Consider the following 14439-nt stretch of genomic DNA (forward strand, 5'->3'; position numbering starts at 1 on the left):
GGATGGCCCCGGCGTAGAGGGGCGGGCGGAGCTGCGCCCGGTGGTGCCAAAGGACAGGGGCGGCGGCAGTTTTCCGGGGCGAGGTTCCAACCGGGCTCTGCCACCTCATGGTTGAACCAGGGCTCGTCTCAGTAACTGCCTGAATAGCTTAACGATAAGGAAAACCAAAAAGCTAGGCTGATGGGATGCAGGTGCACAAGAGGTAGATCACAGAATCTTAGAATAGTAAGGGTCGGAAGGGACCTTCAGAGATCATCTAGTCCAGAACAGGGGCACCCAGAGCAGGTTGGACGGGAACGCACCCAGTTGCATGTTGAGCATCTCCCGGAAGGAGACTCCACAGCCTCTCTGGACAGCCTGTGCCAGGGCTCCACCACGCTCAAAGTGAAGTTTTTCCTTGTGTTGAGATGAACTTCCTGTGTTCCCTGTGTTCATTTGTGCCCGTTGCCCCTTGTCCTGCCACTGGGCACCATCCTCTTGACACCCACCCTTTGGATACTGATAAGCATCGATGAGATCCCCTCTCAGTCTTCTCTTCTCCAGGCTAAACTGACCCGGGTCTCGGCCTTTCCTTGCTTTGCTCAGGGGAGCTCACAGCTCCTGCACAAGGAGACTTTCCCTTTCTGCTACTGCCACCAGCCAGGCACCCGTGCTGTGCAAAAACTGCGTGAGAGAAAGGCAGTAGTCACACCCAAGGAAGACACATACTGCTGCACTGGTATAAAACAACCCCACGTTGCTCCTAGCTTTACAAGATGCAACCACCCTTCCTCACACCAAGATTTTGCACCAACAATATACCAACATTAGCAATGCATACTTTTTGTTTTACAAAACAATAAGCCAGAGCCAGGACATTTCCCGCTGGTGGTCTTGGAGGGTAGCTACAGACTCCAGCTACGTGGTAGCTCTAAGCCTTCTGCCAGGAGCAGCTAAAAATATCAGTGGCATGTATCAAATACAGATTTATGGCTTCCAGCAATACTATCTGATTCCAGTATATTCATACTAGACATCAGACATTTTAGTCTGCATTAACATTAATCTAGCACTTAATAATATCTGCTGTTACCACTGGTACTGAATGTTGGAAGGAAACAACATAGGTAAGAAAATGATGAGAAAGGCACAAGACTAGGGAAGTGAAAAATCCTTTCAATGGCTCCGTCCCTGGACCCAGGAATCTTTATTACACGCTGTTTAAAATAAATGCTATATATATTTTTAAAAGTTGCAGTCACTTCAGCCTAGAGCAGCTCTCCAAACACACTTCCGCTATAGGCACTGTACAGCTGTTTATGCATTTGCAGATACAGCTGCTTGTGCAGCAAGACAGAACCAGTGGTTGTCCCAGTTCAGAGGCAAGAAGGGCACTGCCCTCACGTTTGCAGACCAGCTGTTCCATCAGGCCCGTGCTCAAGAGCATACTTTGTATGTGTATGTGTATGTGTAATGGCTCTTCTCGTCACTGGTGGTAGTTTTACATATGCGAAGTCCTCTTTAAGGCAACTGTACCTTATTTTGTTTTAAACCAGTAACTGAACTCTGTTTGCAGTATCCCTGAAAGGGGAGCGAGGCCTGTAAGAGCCGACTTCGGATATGGTAAGGTTGAGGAGCCAACCCTTCAGCTTCATTCAGGGACCAGGTCTCACTGTTACCGTGCTGGGTAGTAGTCCATGACCTATCCCACTCCGCAGCTTCAGTGCCACAAAACACAACCTCCTCATCTTCCATTCATTCCAGTTCGTTTCTGTGCTCGCTCGTTCTGTAAAATTTAAGGTTGAAAAGGTAACTGAAGATACCCCTGTCTCAGAGTCACACAGGAGGGGCTTTGGGGAGCAATGGGACAACTTAATAATCCTTTCTGCCCCAGTTTTCAAACATTGCTAGTCTGCAACTCAAAAATAATCATTTTTCAAGGATGGGTGTTTATCAGGAGTCCTCCAATTAGACAGCAGGACACTTGCCCAAATCACGCAACACAAAGTCTATTATGGATCCCTACTCTACCCATTTGGTGAGTTAAATGCTACCTGGCTTTTGTTTGAAAGCTCTCAGCCTTCCCACTAGAGTATAAAGGAGGGCCTGCAGAAAATACTTTCCTGGCTTGGAATACCCAGCTTCTAGTCAGCATGCCTGTAAATTAGTCTTAAAACTGTAATGACAAAAGGTTTAATTTCTGCATTTTGTTTGTCTTCCTCTGTGTAGTTGCCCAAATGCCACCTCCAGAGGCAAAGAGAAAGGGAGAATAGAAAAGGAAACACCACAAATCATAGAATCATAAAATCATTTAGGTTGAAAAAGATGCTTAAGATGGAGTCCAAGTATAAACCTAACACTGCCAAGTCCACCGCTAAACCATGTCTCTAAGCGCCACATCTACATGTCTTTTAAATACCTCCAGGGATGTTGCCTACCTTTCTTTTAACAGAAAACTTCTTTCTCCCCTCCCCACCCTTTCTGAGTATTTCATAATGATGCACCCAAAATTGCTGCCTTCACACCGAAATGGAAATGTCTCAGTTAAAGAAAAGGATCCTGGACACTAATACTTCTGCTACTCACGAGTTGCAATAAAACTGTGCAAATTGTAGTTTATTTTTTTTTATTTCCTTCCCCGTTTCAATTACCTTGACTGTCTTCTCAAGCTTACACAGAGCTTCCTCATATTGCTGCACCAACGGCTTTAATGAGTTGCCCTTCACTGGTTGCTTCTTTACGTCTTGGATGCCGGCATCCTTCAACATCCGCAGAAACCTACGTTCCTGTGTAACAAAACAGACACGGGAGATGAGACACCCCACTGCCTATCAGCTGGAAAAATGAGCACATTTTGGAATGTGCTGCCTGGTCAAGAAATAATTGAAGTTTCCAAGTACAAAGCTCTTTGACTGGAAAAGGTGGGACGTAGTATGAACCTTATTTTCCTTATGCCGCTCCATGCATCCTTATCAAATGAATCCCACACCAACGACATACCTGAATTCTAAGGACCAAGCTGAAAGCGACGCCCGCTTCTCCTGCACGAGCCGTTCTTCCAACTCTGAAAACGTAAAAAGTAGCATCAGGTCAGTTTAGCCATGTAGTCACTGCCATTATCAGCTCCAAGTCCGATTCTGAAATTCTCCAAATTTAAGAAAGTCCGATTCCAATCTTTTTTTTAACGTTAGCACAGCAGGACTAGCCATATAATACAAAGGATGAACACTTCCAAGGCTCGTTCACAGCTGCTCAGCTGCTGCCATTTTCTGAACATCTACAAACCCAATACTCGATGCTGTTCAGGAGACTATTCCTAGCTCCTGTAAAATACATTGTCTGTAATTGGGTGCTTGTTCTCTGTTTCAGTACTGCATTACTCTGGTGATGCTAGGGGCTTAATTTTGATTAGAAAGCTATTTGCATAATTAAGTAAACAAAAAATCCAAAGCTAAAAACCCCTTTTAAGTGCATGTCACCTTCGCTAAATATTTCAAAGTAAATCAAGCTCAAACATCTTCCTTTTGTTCCCGATTCTCTTACCGGTGAATATATGTCCTGATGAACTGAGGCGCATCATAGTTTATTACATAATTCACTCCTTTAATGTCAATCCCTCGTGCAGTGGCATCTGTGCTGATTAACCTGGTTTTAAACATATATACGGTCATTTTCAGGTAACATCTCTTGCACTACCCACACACAAGTGAACACAGCACAACTCTTGCTAATCTCTGTTCAAACTGGGCAGCCTGCTTCTGACCTCTGGGCGCGACAGCAGCATTCTAAGTCACATTGTATTGTCACTGGCATTACTAGCTGCCCGCAGGTTTCCAAGCATCACTACAGGTTTGTCACCTATGACAAGTTACCAGGTGTTTCCAGGTTCTCCAAGCACGCGGCACTAAGCCAAATGGCTCCCACCACATCGGAGGTTACAAACCTGGAAGCTATCTGAACATTCCATAAAGGCACTGAACACAGACAGCGAGGTGCAAAGTTCCAGTAGTTAAAGATGAACGTAAACACAGGGTTTGGACAAAAAGAAAATCCAGAAAATAAGCATTTAACTTCCTCTCAGAGACATTCCACAGAAGCAATCCCATGCAGCTACCGAAATCATGAAGCAAACCAAACACGTGGATAGAAGTAAACCTATATGCCAGTCTGATCAGGGGTTTCTTTGGTAGGAAACACTAATACTATATATAGTTCTAACACCAACATTCGTTTTCTTCCAACAAGCACCAGACACCACCCCCCACCCCCCGAAACTTCAGATTTTCAGAACTGTATGTGTTTTGGGCAACTGTATGAACAAGCAGTTACTCTTACTGCTTGTTATGAAATAACACACAAATTCAGATTACAGCTAGATTAGAATAGGCCAAGTTGGGTCAACATGCAGGGGCAACAACTCAAAAGTCACAAGTTGAAGTCTCACACCCATTCTGCAAATTGGCTCCTGCACACTCTGTTTTAGAGGACCCCACTTAACTGTGTTCTTAGTTCTAACTAGCTTTTCACACTACAGATAGCCTATGGTAGAAGACACGCAGGAAACTCATTTATGATGCTTACAGTTGTATTTTTCCTTGTTCAAATTCCTTCATGGTTCTCTGTCTCTCATTTGGAGATAACCGAGAAGAAAATTCAGCCACAGTGACTCCACCAAAGGCTTGAACCAGCAGGAACAATCTGTAAGTAAACGGGATAGAAACAGTCACTTCATTACCTCTCTAACATTACTTGGCAGATACCTACTATAGCGATCTCATTAATATATTCACCTGTGAGAAGCTTCCCTGGAGTTGGTAAAGCACAGCACACGGGTAAATTTCATCGTCAGCATGAAATGCAAGAGGAGCAAAGGCTTGGAATTCAGGTCACAAGGCACGTAACATTGCTGCAGTCAACAGGGAAGAAGTTCAGAGACAAAAATTACTTCTTGCCAAGCCTATCTCCTCTGAAACCCACCAGGTTTCCATGACCTACCTAGGCTTGGATGTTTTGCAACTAACAGCAGCAAAACCAGTCCCCACAACGCCACTCCCTTTAGAACAATCAGAGTCACAGGCTGGGAGGATACAACACAAGCCGGAGACAGCTGACCTGTGTTGTTCTAATGTTTTCGCTTCTCCACGGCAAGTAACAGCGTGCAGGTCTACAGTACGCTTGTCTACAGGCTGACCTGTATCTACATGCTTTGAAAGGTATGTGATGCATATTTGTACAACATACTTTGAGATGGACAGTTGATTAAGTGCTGCTACATCAGTATCACTTCCTATCTCTACTCTACTACATTGCCAGTAAACTTAATTTTGCAGGAAGTTTAATTAAAAAAAAAAAAAAATCCAGACTTATCTAAATGAACTCTAAGTAAAGAGAAAACAAACGCACAAAGGCTCTCTCGATCATAAATACTCCCAAAGCCACTTTCTCCCAGCAGTTCTGTAATGCCAAGAATCATAGGGAAGACATAATTGTTTATAGGGTAAAAACATAACTAGATGCTCCACAGTTAAACAAATCTTCAAGTATAATTTATTCAAGAGAATTAATGTCATACCGATAGCCCCTCGGGGAGTGTGTATTTCTTAGTGTCTTGTTCAGTCTCTGTTCCATCTCCAAGTGTTTTTTTCTCAGAATAGACAGACGTGAAGAGGCGAGGCTGGAATAAGTCCAGCTGCTGCAGTTTCTCTGGGTCCTGGGTCAGCGTGGCTGAAAACAGCAGTTTCTGTAAGGGTATCTGAGGATAGCAGGAGCTGAAATAAATAGCATACAGAAACTGAGCTTTGAGGATGGGGCAAAGGAGTTCCTACACAAGTACTTTCAGATGATATTATGAGGGAAGCAATTAACTCTCTTTGATGCTCTTTTCCCTGCCCTGGGCCTTTCCTGCAGGTTCTTTTCCACCCTTGTTTTAAGGTGGAGTTCACAGATGGAACTGATCAGCACTCTCAACCAACTGCACAACCCGCATCCATTACTCCTGCGTAGATCCTTGCACCCTAGTTACCCCCGTCCTCATTCTAGTTGCTTCCTTCCTTGGCCGCTGATCTCAGTTTCTGGCACATCTCTACCATGCTGTATGAAAACAGCAGCTGCGGATAGATAATTCCAAGAGTTTTCCTTCAAATCCATTACTCAGCTTGCCACAGGGCATTACTATAGTTAATGTGCAGATGAATCACAGACTTGCAATATTTGTGCATTCTTTTGATGCTTCTTTCATCTTGTTAAGGAAAGGATGGAGAATACAATACTTAGGCTTCAGTCTAGAAGACATCCTCTAGTATCAGCTGTTCACTGCCTGCTTTTTCAAGCTTTGAAAAAGAAGCTACCTTACTTCGGCAGACATTTCTTGGGGTAAGCAAGTTTTGAGAGTTCCTGTGAGGGAGTACTGTGAAGCAGGGCAGTGGCATCTAGGTGCCGGTGTCTGTGCCACCACTTCAAAGAAATGCGTTTGGCAACTTACCTGGCTGCTGTTATAGGCCCTGGTTTGGTCCTCTGAAAAAGCATGTTGGAGCCAGAGTCGTTTTCCACTTGGAATGCAGCTTTGACGATTTGGTTCAGACAGTTCTGGTGCATGTCATCGATCATACGGTCAGCTTCATCTATGATCTGAAGTCACAAGGACGAAAAACACTACTTGTTAAATACTATCTAGCATTAGGCAGCTTTTATTTTCCTGTCGTAGTATTATCATTATCAAATGAAAGCAGAAGTTTCTACCCCAAAACTGATTTTGCTTGTTTCAGTGGGTCAGCAGTCAGCCTGACACTGAAACTACAAACTCATTTGCACATAAATCCAATCCGCATCTCTGAATAAGAAATAAAAGTTTCCATATCCTCAATAAGACTGCAACTGTGTCTCTGCAGTCTCCCATATGGTGGAAGCTACTACACTGATAACTTACCGACCTTGACCGATAAGGCTTTACTCTGAGTGTGTGTTCGCAAGAGGCTAAGAGAAGGGCAAGTGGGTGGATACTTGGGTGTCATGAGTTGGAATAAAACTTCTAATCTCGAGATCGCTGCCTGAGCAATCCAGAGTGTAGACAAGGTCCATACAACAGTTCCAACAGAGATGTATTTATGTACTATGCAAGAACAAAGCAGGAATTACAGCTGTAATGGCCACTGCGCTAAGATGGGAGACCTGTGGAGTTGACTCACCAGGAAGCGAAGCTGCGTCAGGCTGAACCCCGGGGTCTGGCTAATGTGATCTGTGAGCCGCCCTGGTGTAGCCACAATAATATCAGCCAGGCTGCAGTAGCCTGTCACTCTGAAAGAACAAGCAGCCCATCAGAAAGTTTCTCCCTACACCATAAAGCACACAACACAGATCCTTGGCAGCAGACCTTAAGATTTTCCTACTTTTCACTTAGCTGAGAAATAGCAAAATTCAAACATGCACTTTACTTTGGAAAGCATGCAAAGGCAGTGCTGGACACAACCCTCTTTTAAACGAAAAACATCATTCTTCATTGCTCTTAAAAAAAGCTTAGTTGCAGCAAAATTCTGTAACAGTCATTGGTACCTGTGGGTATAAGGTAAACGTTTGCATTCTACTCAGCTGGTGAAGAACCCCAAAAATCTAGTAAAACATAACAATCACAAAACAGAGATAGTAGCAGGCACTGTGACGAAGACAGAACCACCAGTGCCTGACACATAAACTCACTATCCAAAATCATTATTGCATGACGGCGTGATGCAACAGCCTATATTTTGACCTCTGCTTACTGAGATTAAATAGTTTACAATCTCTAGAAACCTTATCAAAAGACCTTTTAACCTACTTTTTCTGGACAAGCATCTCCTGCTCCTTTGCAAAAGATTTCTGGCCAGTAATCAAAACGACCTTCAGACCTGTCCCGTCAGTATAAATGTTGAACACTTTACTCACCTGCAAAGAGATAGGCTTTGTTAGCCACAACAGAATCAGTTAAAATAATACTTTCCATTATGCTCACAACATCAAATCCCCTGACAGGTCTTCAACCCGCTTCACAGAAGAGCCAAGCAAAGCATTGACTGTACCAGCCTTTGTCTTGGCCCAGTTCTGCTCAGAGAGAAGGTGAAGAGCCACATACCTGTTGTGCCAGTTCTTTGGTGGGCAAAACAACCAGAGCTCGTACTTGGCAAACTACTCGATGTAGCAGAACCTGTCAAAACAAAGGCCAAATGAGTCCCTGAAAGTGGTGGGGAGAGAAGGGGGTTCTCATATCTAACCTAGTGAGAAGAGATGGGCTTGACACATCCTCACAGAGTTTTACACTTCCACTTTACTCCCCCTCCACCCTCCCCACTCCTAACGCTATGCCTCCTGTCTGAGAAAAGGAGTGGGGTGCTGAGGTGAGGGGGACTCACAGAGCTCCCTCAGACAGCTCTGAGCTAAAAATCTGCTGCTTTGCAGCCACAAATTCCTTGGCTTTTTAACCTACTCGGGTTCAGGGGAGCTCACAGCTCCCTAGTTCAGGTTTCGCTTGAACAAAAGCAACCCCAGTATCTTCCCTACAGATATTTCACTGAGGATAAACTCACCTGTACTATGGGTATGACAAAAGACAGGGTTTTACCACTGCCAGTAGGTGCCGAGACACAGATGTCTTTGGGGCGGTATCCTCCCTGCCCCATCAAATACCCATTGGATGCACTCTGGAGAATAGCAGGAATAACCTCTGCCTGAACTGAACAAAAATGGAAAGACACATTAACTACAGAGTTAACTGGGCTAAAACCACTGCATCCAGAAGAGCACTTGTATACAATGAATCTGTTTCCACATCTGTGCTCCTGTTGTTATAGACCTAAAATAACAATGCTATCTGGCTTCACCTGATTCTCGTTGACTCATGGGAGCTTAGCATTGAATACAGAGCATTCATTCAATACATCAAATACCCTCTGCAAGAATTCAGCTATTTCTAGTGCTCAGCTAGGATGTTACTGTGTTAAATATTGTTTTATACTCATATCTGTTTTCTTTTTCTCATGTTCAGATGGCACTGGGCAGATTTAAAACCTATGAGTATTTGTCTGTAAGCATGCTTTCTTTGAAGCACAAACTACTCTTACATAAACACAAAATATGCAACATGGCAAAGCAGCATTATCTGCCAAGGAGCAAAATGCGCAACTACTGTGGAGTTTGGAGTAAGTCACGTTTGCTGCAGGAGAGTACACGAGGACTGACAGAAACAGTCCTGTACATACAACAGCTTTGTCTGTCATCCATGAACTCTCTCCTTTCCCTGCCCCACAAGAAGCCCTGAAAAACTGGCCAACTTCAGTTTATGAGGTTTAGCAGCCAGGGGATCTAGCTCTGTGACAAGACCATACTCAGTGACGCATACGACGTATGACTTCAGTGGACACTATCTCTGGCAGACAGAGCATGCCACTGTTTGATTTATCTACTACCAAGTGCTATAAGCTGGACTTGATTTATGAAAAACCACAAGAAGTTGCTATCGGAAACCTGTTAAGATCTCCCAGAACAAAATAAGCGATAGCACTTACATTAAAACATAATGTAACAGCGTACTTAAAAAGAGAAAACACATGCTGGCTTTCCAATGTAACCTTGACGAGTCTCTGACGCAGTCTAAGCCTCCAAGCTTAGCTGGACCAAGTAACTGGCTGAAGGTCGGAGATCCCACCTTCTTGCCTTCTCTCCCTTTCCTTATCCCTGCTTCCAGCCGTACTTTCTCCTTATTTAGAAGCTGGTATTTATTGTACTTGTCCGCAAAACTGGTAAAATAATGTGAAAGCAACAGCATTTTTTTCATTTTGCTTGAACAGTTTTCTGCTGCTTTAATGAGTTGAACAGGTTCCCAGAGAGGTCTCATTAGAAGCAGAGACGGTAGAAGCTAAAGAACTAAAACACATGCCTGACATCATACATGTGAGGACACAAGTAAGACCTCCCTCTTTGGCAGCTGTGAGCTATTACTTCCAAGTCACCGTATTTTGTGGAGCTGCATTTATGACTAGGTAACAGACTTCCATTGCTCTGCCTAACTAAAGCTTTGAAAGCAAAGGGTTAAAAATGGTACAATCACTTTGATGGATTAAACTTGGTTTTGCTCTACATTTTACTTCACTGACTACATAAAATATACAGCAACAGACTGCAGGAACTACGTAAGTCAGTCTAGAAAGACACAAAAGCACTGTGAAGGTACCTGGAAAGAAGGACTCTATCCCATTCATTTGCAGCTTTTTCAACAGCCTGGGATGAATTCCTGGGACGTCTCTGATTGGAACTAGATTATCTTTGATACGTTTTTGCACTAGTTTGGGTTCAGCGAGCCACTGCGGTAAGAAGGGCCGAACCTGAGGTGGGGGAAAGGAGAATAACAAAGCATTTTTGCTGTTAAACAGGCAATACCATACACAAAATAAGCTGGTAAGATGTGAGTTCCTTCCTGACCGTCATCAAAATTCAGTCAAGCTAGTTACCTTCTGCACTGGCTTTCTGTCGTAGTCTCCAAGAACCACGAAACTGGAGGGTGGAGGATTTGCCTCTTCCTCTGAGGCTGCTAAGGACAGCTCCTCCTTTGTGCTTTGATCTCCTTCAGCTCTTCCACTGTTGTCTTTCTTCCTTGTTTCAGCTTCCTCTGTTTCCTCATCCCTCTTCTTCCTTTTAGAAGACTTATTCTTAAGGTTGCTTCTGTTTTCCTGTTGTTTGGTGTCTTCTTCAGAATCTGGAATTTGAACAACAGGAATAGAAAGCTACAGGTCAGTCCACGCTACAGAAAAGTGAGGTAGGGAACATTTTACAACGGAGGACTTGAGCAACAACTTGCAAGCTCCTCTTTCTAAATCCAAGTGCAAAGGCGAAACATTTCTTCGCTGGTATAGAGGCAACTGAAGACTGAGGTGACATGCTTCAACCCTTACACTAAACTGATCCTCAAAGTTTACAATACGGAGCTTTACCCTAAAAAAAAAAGAAATTACTTTGGGAACATATTAAGCAGAGGAAAACAAAATTTACCACCAGACAATTTCAACAACTTACTCAAAGAGCAACTTGTGTCTACTGTCTCTGCTGAGAACTGTCAACCACAATGAACCTAAATCCTACAGCCTCAGTTTATTGTTACCTGCGTCAGTCTTCTCTTGCGGCACTTTCGATTTTCTTCTATTTTCTTTCTTCTTCTTCGATGAAGTGCCGCCACCTGCTGCCTCCTCAGCATCCGCCCATTCTTCAGAAGAGCTGCCAGACTGTTGTTTCTTCTTTAGCTTCTTCTGTCCCTGCGCACAGGCCTGCTCTTCGCTCTCCCCCTTCCTCTTCCTCCTTCTTTCCCCGGGTTCACCCCGGGGGCTCAGCCCCGCGGCCCCCGGGTCGGCTCCTCCTGGGAGATGCCCTTCCCCTCCCTCGGGCCGCGCCTCCTCCTGCTGCTGCTGCTTCCTCAGCTGCCGGGCCTTCGCCTGCACTTACTTTAGGAGCTTAAAATACAATGCAGAAGACAGAGAGAGAAAAACGTAGGCAATAAAACAACGAAATGAATCTTGCAAGCAGAAAAGAAGCCTCCGAATTCAGAAGCAAAAAAAATAATAGCTTTAACAGATGAACAGCAACAGAAAAAAGTATCTTTATGACTACAACAGAAAATGTTAGTACCCTAGAGAATACTTTATTGGTGAGAAGCTAAACTAATTTACAAATTTCTTGGTCCTCCAGCTTTTTGTTTTTCTGAAACTCAGGAATACTTAGGAAACACAGAGAAAAAAGAGAAATATTTTCATTATCTGTCCATTAAGAAGATTCAGAGAGCTGCTAGACACGGAGAACGGTACATCTTACCCAGCAAATCAAACCTGAATAATTCCATTAATTCTTAAACCAAAGCTAAAGCAGTTTTACTTACTTGATTTTTCCCCTGCCCCTAGTCTTGTACAAAACACTGAAAAGTTACGTGACACTGCAAAGAAAGACGGCGCATGGAGGTGTGTGGCCGGGAAGCAAATTGGTGAGGGGAGAAAAGCGCCTCAGTCGCGGCCCAGCCCCGCATGGCGGGAGGCTGGCCCTGAGACACCGAGGCCCAGGAGGGCACAGCATCACTGGGGGGACAGGCTGGCAGACAGCACAGAGGCTTACCACAGCAGCCACAGGCTCCTGCACGGCTCCCACAGCAGCGAGGGCCGTCCCTGGCTGCCTGAAGGGAGCCAGCATAAGCAATGCGGATAGCAGCATTTTGACTTAGTGAGCAAACGGACTCCTTCCCTGCTTGCTTGGCCCCACACAGCTGGCACGTTGTTAGAGGAAAGCTTCTCTGAAGCAGCAGGCACAGGGCTGGCCCACGGACTGCTTCTGCTGTGGCAACAGAGGATGTAGCCAGAAGAAACTCAGAGCAACAAGGAGCCCTGAAGGCACCTACAGCAAGGTAAAAATCACCTGTCAGTCAGCTGCTGCTCAGTATAACCATACTGTGAAATACCAGGTTTGAGAAATGGAAACAAACCCAAAGTGTTCCCTTTGCTTTAGCAATCAGAGTGAGAGAGATATGTTGCCGATTATTAACTCCATCTCCAACCTGCCAAAGCCAACACCAGACAGCTTACTTCTAAATCTTTATTTGTTTTCTACACAAAGAAAACAGAGGAATGTTGAAGCAGCAATATTTAAACACACTAGCAAGGATCCATCAATCTGTGAGAGTGCACAAAACGCAACACGGGGCCATTTGTGTGGTGGTCTCTGCAGAGGGGCAGGAGGAGGGCAGGTCCAGGAGCAGCCTCTTCAGACACATGGCAGGGCTCTACGCAAAGGTGGAACCATTCCAGCCTACATTGGCAGCGTTCATGTCGAAGTAGTTGATGTACACCCTGCAGAAGAGGCACAGGAACACACAAACAATAACCTTATTAACTCATTTATATAAGTAATGAGCGAGACAGGACAACAGACGACAGCAGACAGTGCTTCCTATTCCCCAGAATTTTCAAGCTAAATTTTTACTGAAATCTAGCTAACTTCTCTGGCAGGGCCTCCAAAAATCAATGTTATTTGGAATACCTGGAATTATACTATTTTCTTTTTTTTTTTTAAATACAAATCCTTCTCCAGGCAGGGTCTGTTCAGACACCAGACAGGTTCTGGTGAGCAGCCTGTCAAGAATTTCCGGAGATCAAAACCTTTTGTTTCCAAGCTCTGCGGTCCATCACACGTGTCAAACAGACAGGCAGCCTTAGGAAAGCCAAGCAGGCCCCGGGGCTGGCTCTGCTCTTTTCCCTTCTAACCCCAGCACTCAGTGGCAGCAGGTTCTTCCCATCCTTCACTGCTGCATGCAGACGCTCCCAAGGCCCCACAGCCTGCAAGGAAGCTGTTCACAGTCTGCTGCTTTCTACTTGGCCTGTCAGCTCCAGCCTCTTACTGCTCCTCCCTTGTGCTTTCAGTCTCTCTTCGCCAGAGGACAAGACATCGCACCTCAAAGGCAAAAGACACGCTCTACAACTTTGTCAGTCCTCTGGGATTTTTCCCCTACTCTGACAACAGGAAGCCATGTAACAGAGGACGCAGGCATCAAAGTTTTAACTGGACATGAAAATGCTGCAGATCACTTTGTATTTTCTCCAATACATAGGCTTATTCCCGGCTTCTTGTATTTTTAAATGAACTTTTCAAAGTAGTTTCAGAGAGACAGATAAACAAGGTTGTTAACATCACGTCCCAGCCTTACCTGTCTGCAGATACATGCAAGTGCTTAGAGATCAGATCACACAGAAGCTTGGTGTAAGTCTTGTTCTGCTGCCCTCCTATTTTGCCGATGCTGTAAAGGCTGCAGAGCGCACAGGGATCAGTGGAGCCCCCAAAGGACATCATCTGATCAGGTATGATGTGCACAGCTATGTACTGTGGTAAGAGAACAAACAGTTATAAGATACCTCACCTTCCATCTCCCCATACAAACTTTCTTTTAGTACCAACTTTAAACAGCGCAGTTGTGCTGTATTGTGGCCCACGGCTGGCGCCAGGCAGCATGCTTGCCCTGGCCTCTGCAGCCTTTGGAGGCTGCAGCCCAGACGGGTGGCCTGGCAGGGTGCGTTGCGGGGATCCCCCCAGCCTGGCTCTCAGTTTTAGGAACGAAGGTTGTGTTTGTGCAAAGCCCCAGGCGAGACGGGTACTCCTGCCTGCCGCAGCACTGCTGCTGCACGGGGCAAAGAGCACACGGCAGGAGATAAAGGCCTTAAAACTGTATTTGTGTGCCAGAATTCACACCCTCAAATCACTGACTGAGCCACCGGGCCTGTCTGAGAGCCTGGCTGCGATTCAGTCTTATCGGGCTTTTACTTCTCAGGCTGCAGCGGTCTGGCCCAAGCGGGGCCGCATCCGATCCCGGGATAACCGGGAGCAGCCCGGAGGAGAGCTCCCGTATCCGTTAATCCGCTTTGCCAGAAACTCGCCGGCCCGGCGGGTACCCGCCCCTTCCACCAGCTG

General features: G+C 45.2%; 3 protein-coding genes across 3 annotated transcripts in view; all 3 read right to left on the bottom strand.

Annotated features, from left to right (window-relative positions):
* GSTT2 (glutathione S-transferase theta 2) overlaps positions 1 to 435 on the bottom strand; it is a 5857-nt gene extending 5422 nt beyond the window's left edge. The window contains exon 1 of the mRNA XM_009893230.1: positions 303 to 435. Within this exon, the coding sequence (XP_009891532.1) occupies positions 303 to 435 (133 nt within the window). The remainder of the gene's footprint in view (positions 1 to 302) is intronic.
* Positions 436 to 1723: 1288 nt separating this feature from the next.
* Positions 1724 to 12013, bottom strand: DDX51 (DEAD (Asp-Glu-Ala-Asp) box polypeptide 51). The gene is given in 16 exon segments (XM_009893231.1): positions 1724 to 1765; positions 2631 to 2765; positions 2980 to 3043; positions 3523 to 3624; positions 4561 to 4677; positions 4770 to 4885; positions 5552 to 5747; positions 6461 to 6606; positions 7164 to 7272; positions 7790 to 7896; positions 8084 to 8155; positions 8535 to 8680; positions 10178 to 10328; positions 10455 to 10699; positions 11102 to 11447; positions 11918 to 12013. Coding segments are annotated over 16 exon segments (2190 nt in total).
* Positions 12014 to 12559: 546 nt separating this feature from the next.
* LOC104293712 (macrophage migration inhibitory factor-like) lies at positions 12560 to 13983 on the bottom strand. The gene is made up of 3 exons (XM_009893232.1): positions 13930 to 13983; positions 13682 to 13854; positions 12560 to 12827 (listed from the first exon to the last, which is right to left on the bottom strand). The coding sequence occupies exons 1-3, from the start codon at positions 13981 to 13983 to the stop codon at positions 12761 to 12763; spliced, it is 294 nt and encodes a 97-aa protein (XP_009891534.1). The 3' UTR covers positions 12560 to 12760.
* Positions 13984 to 14439: the final 456 nt, after the last annotated feature.

Source organism: Charadrius vociferus, unplaced genomic scaffold (genome assembly GCF_000708025.1).
Source record: "Charadrius vociferus isolate BGI_N301 unplaced genomic scaffold, ASM70802v2 scaffold999, whole genome shotgun sequence".
NCBI classification, from domain to species: domain Eukaryota; kingdom Metazoa; phylum Chordata; class Aves; order Charadriiformes; family Charadriidae; genus Charadrius; species Charadrius vociferus.

Bases quoted from the DNA above. Each gene is read 5' to 3' on its own strand.
- LOC104293712 (XM_009893232.1), bottom strand. From the start codon at position 13,983: ATGCTGCCTGGCGCCAGCCGTGGGCCACAATACAGCACAACTGCGCTG. The intron at 13,855-13,929 runs GTTGGTACTAAA...CTCTTACCACAG, and splicing joins GCACAACTGCGCTGTTTAAA to TACATAGCTGTGCACATCAT. The intron at 12,828-13,681 runs GTAAGGCTGGGA...CCTCTTCTGCAG, and splicing joins TTGCATGTATCTGCAGACAG to GGTGTACATCAACTACTTCG.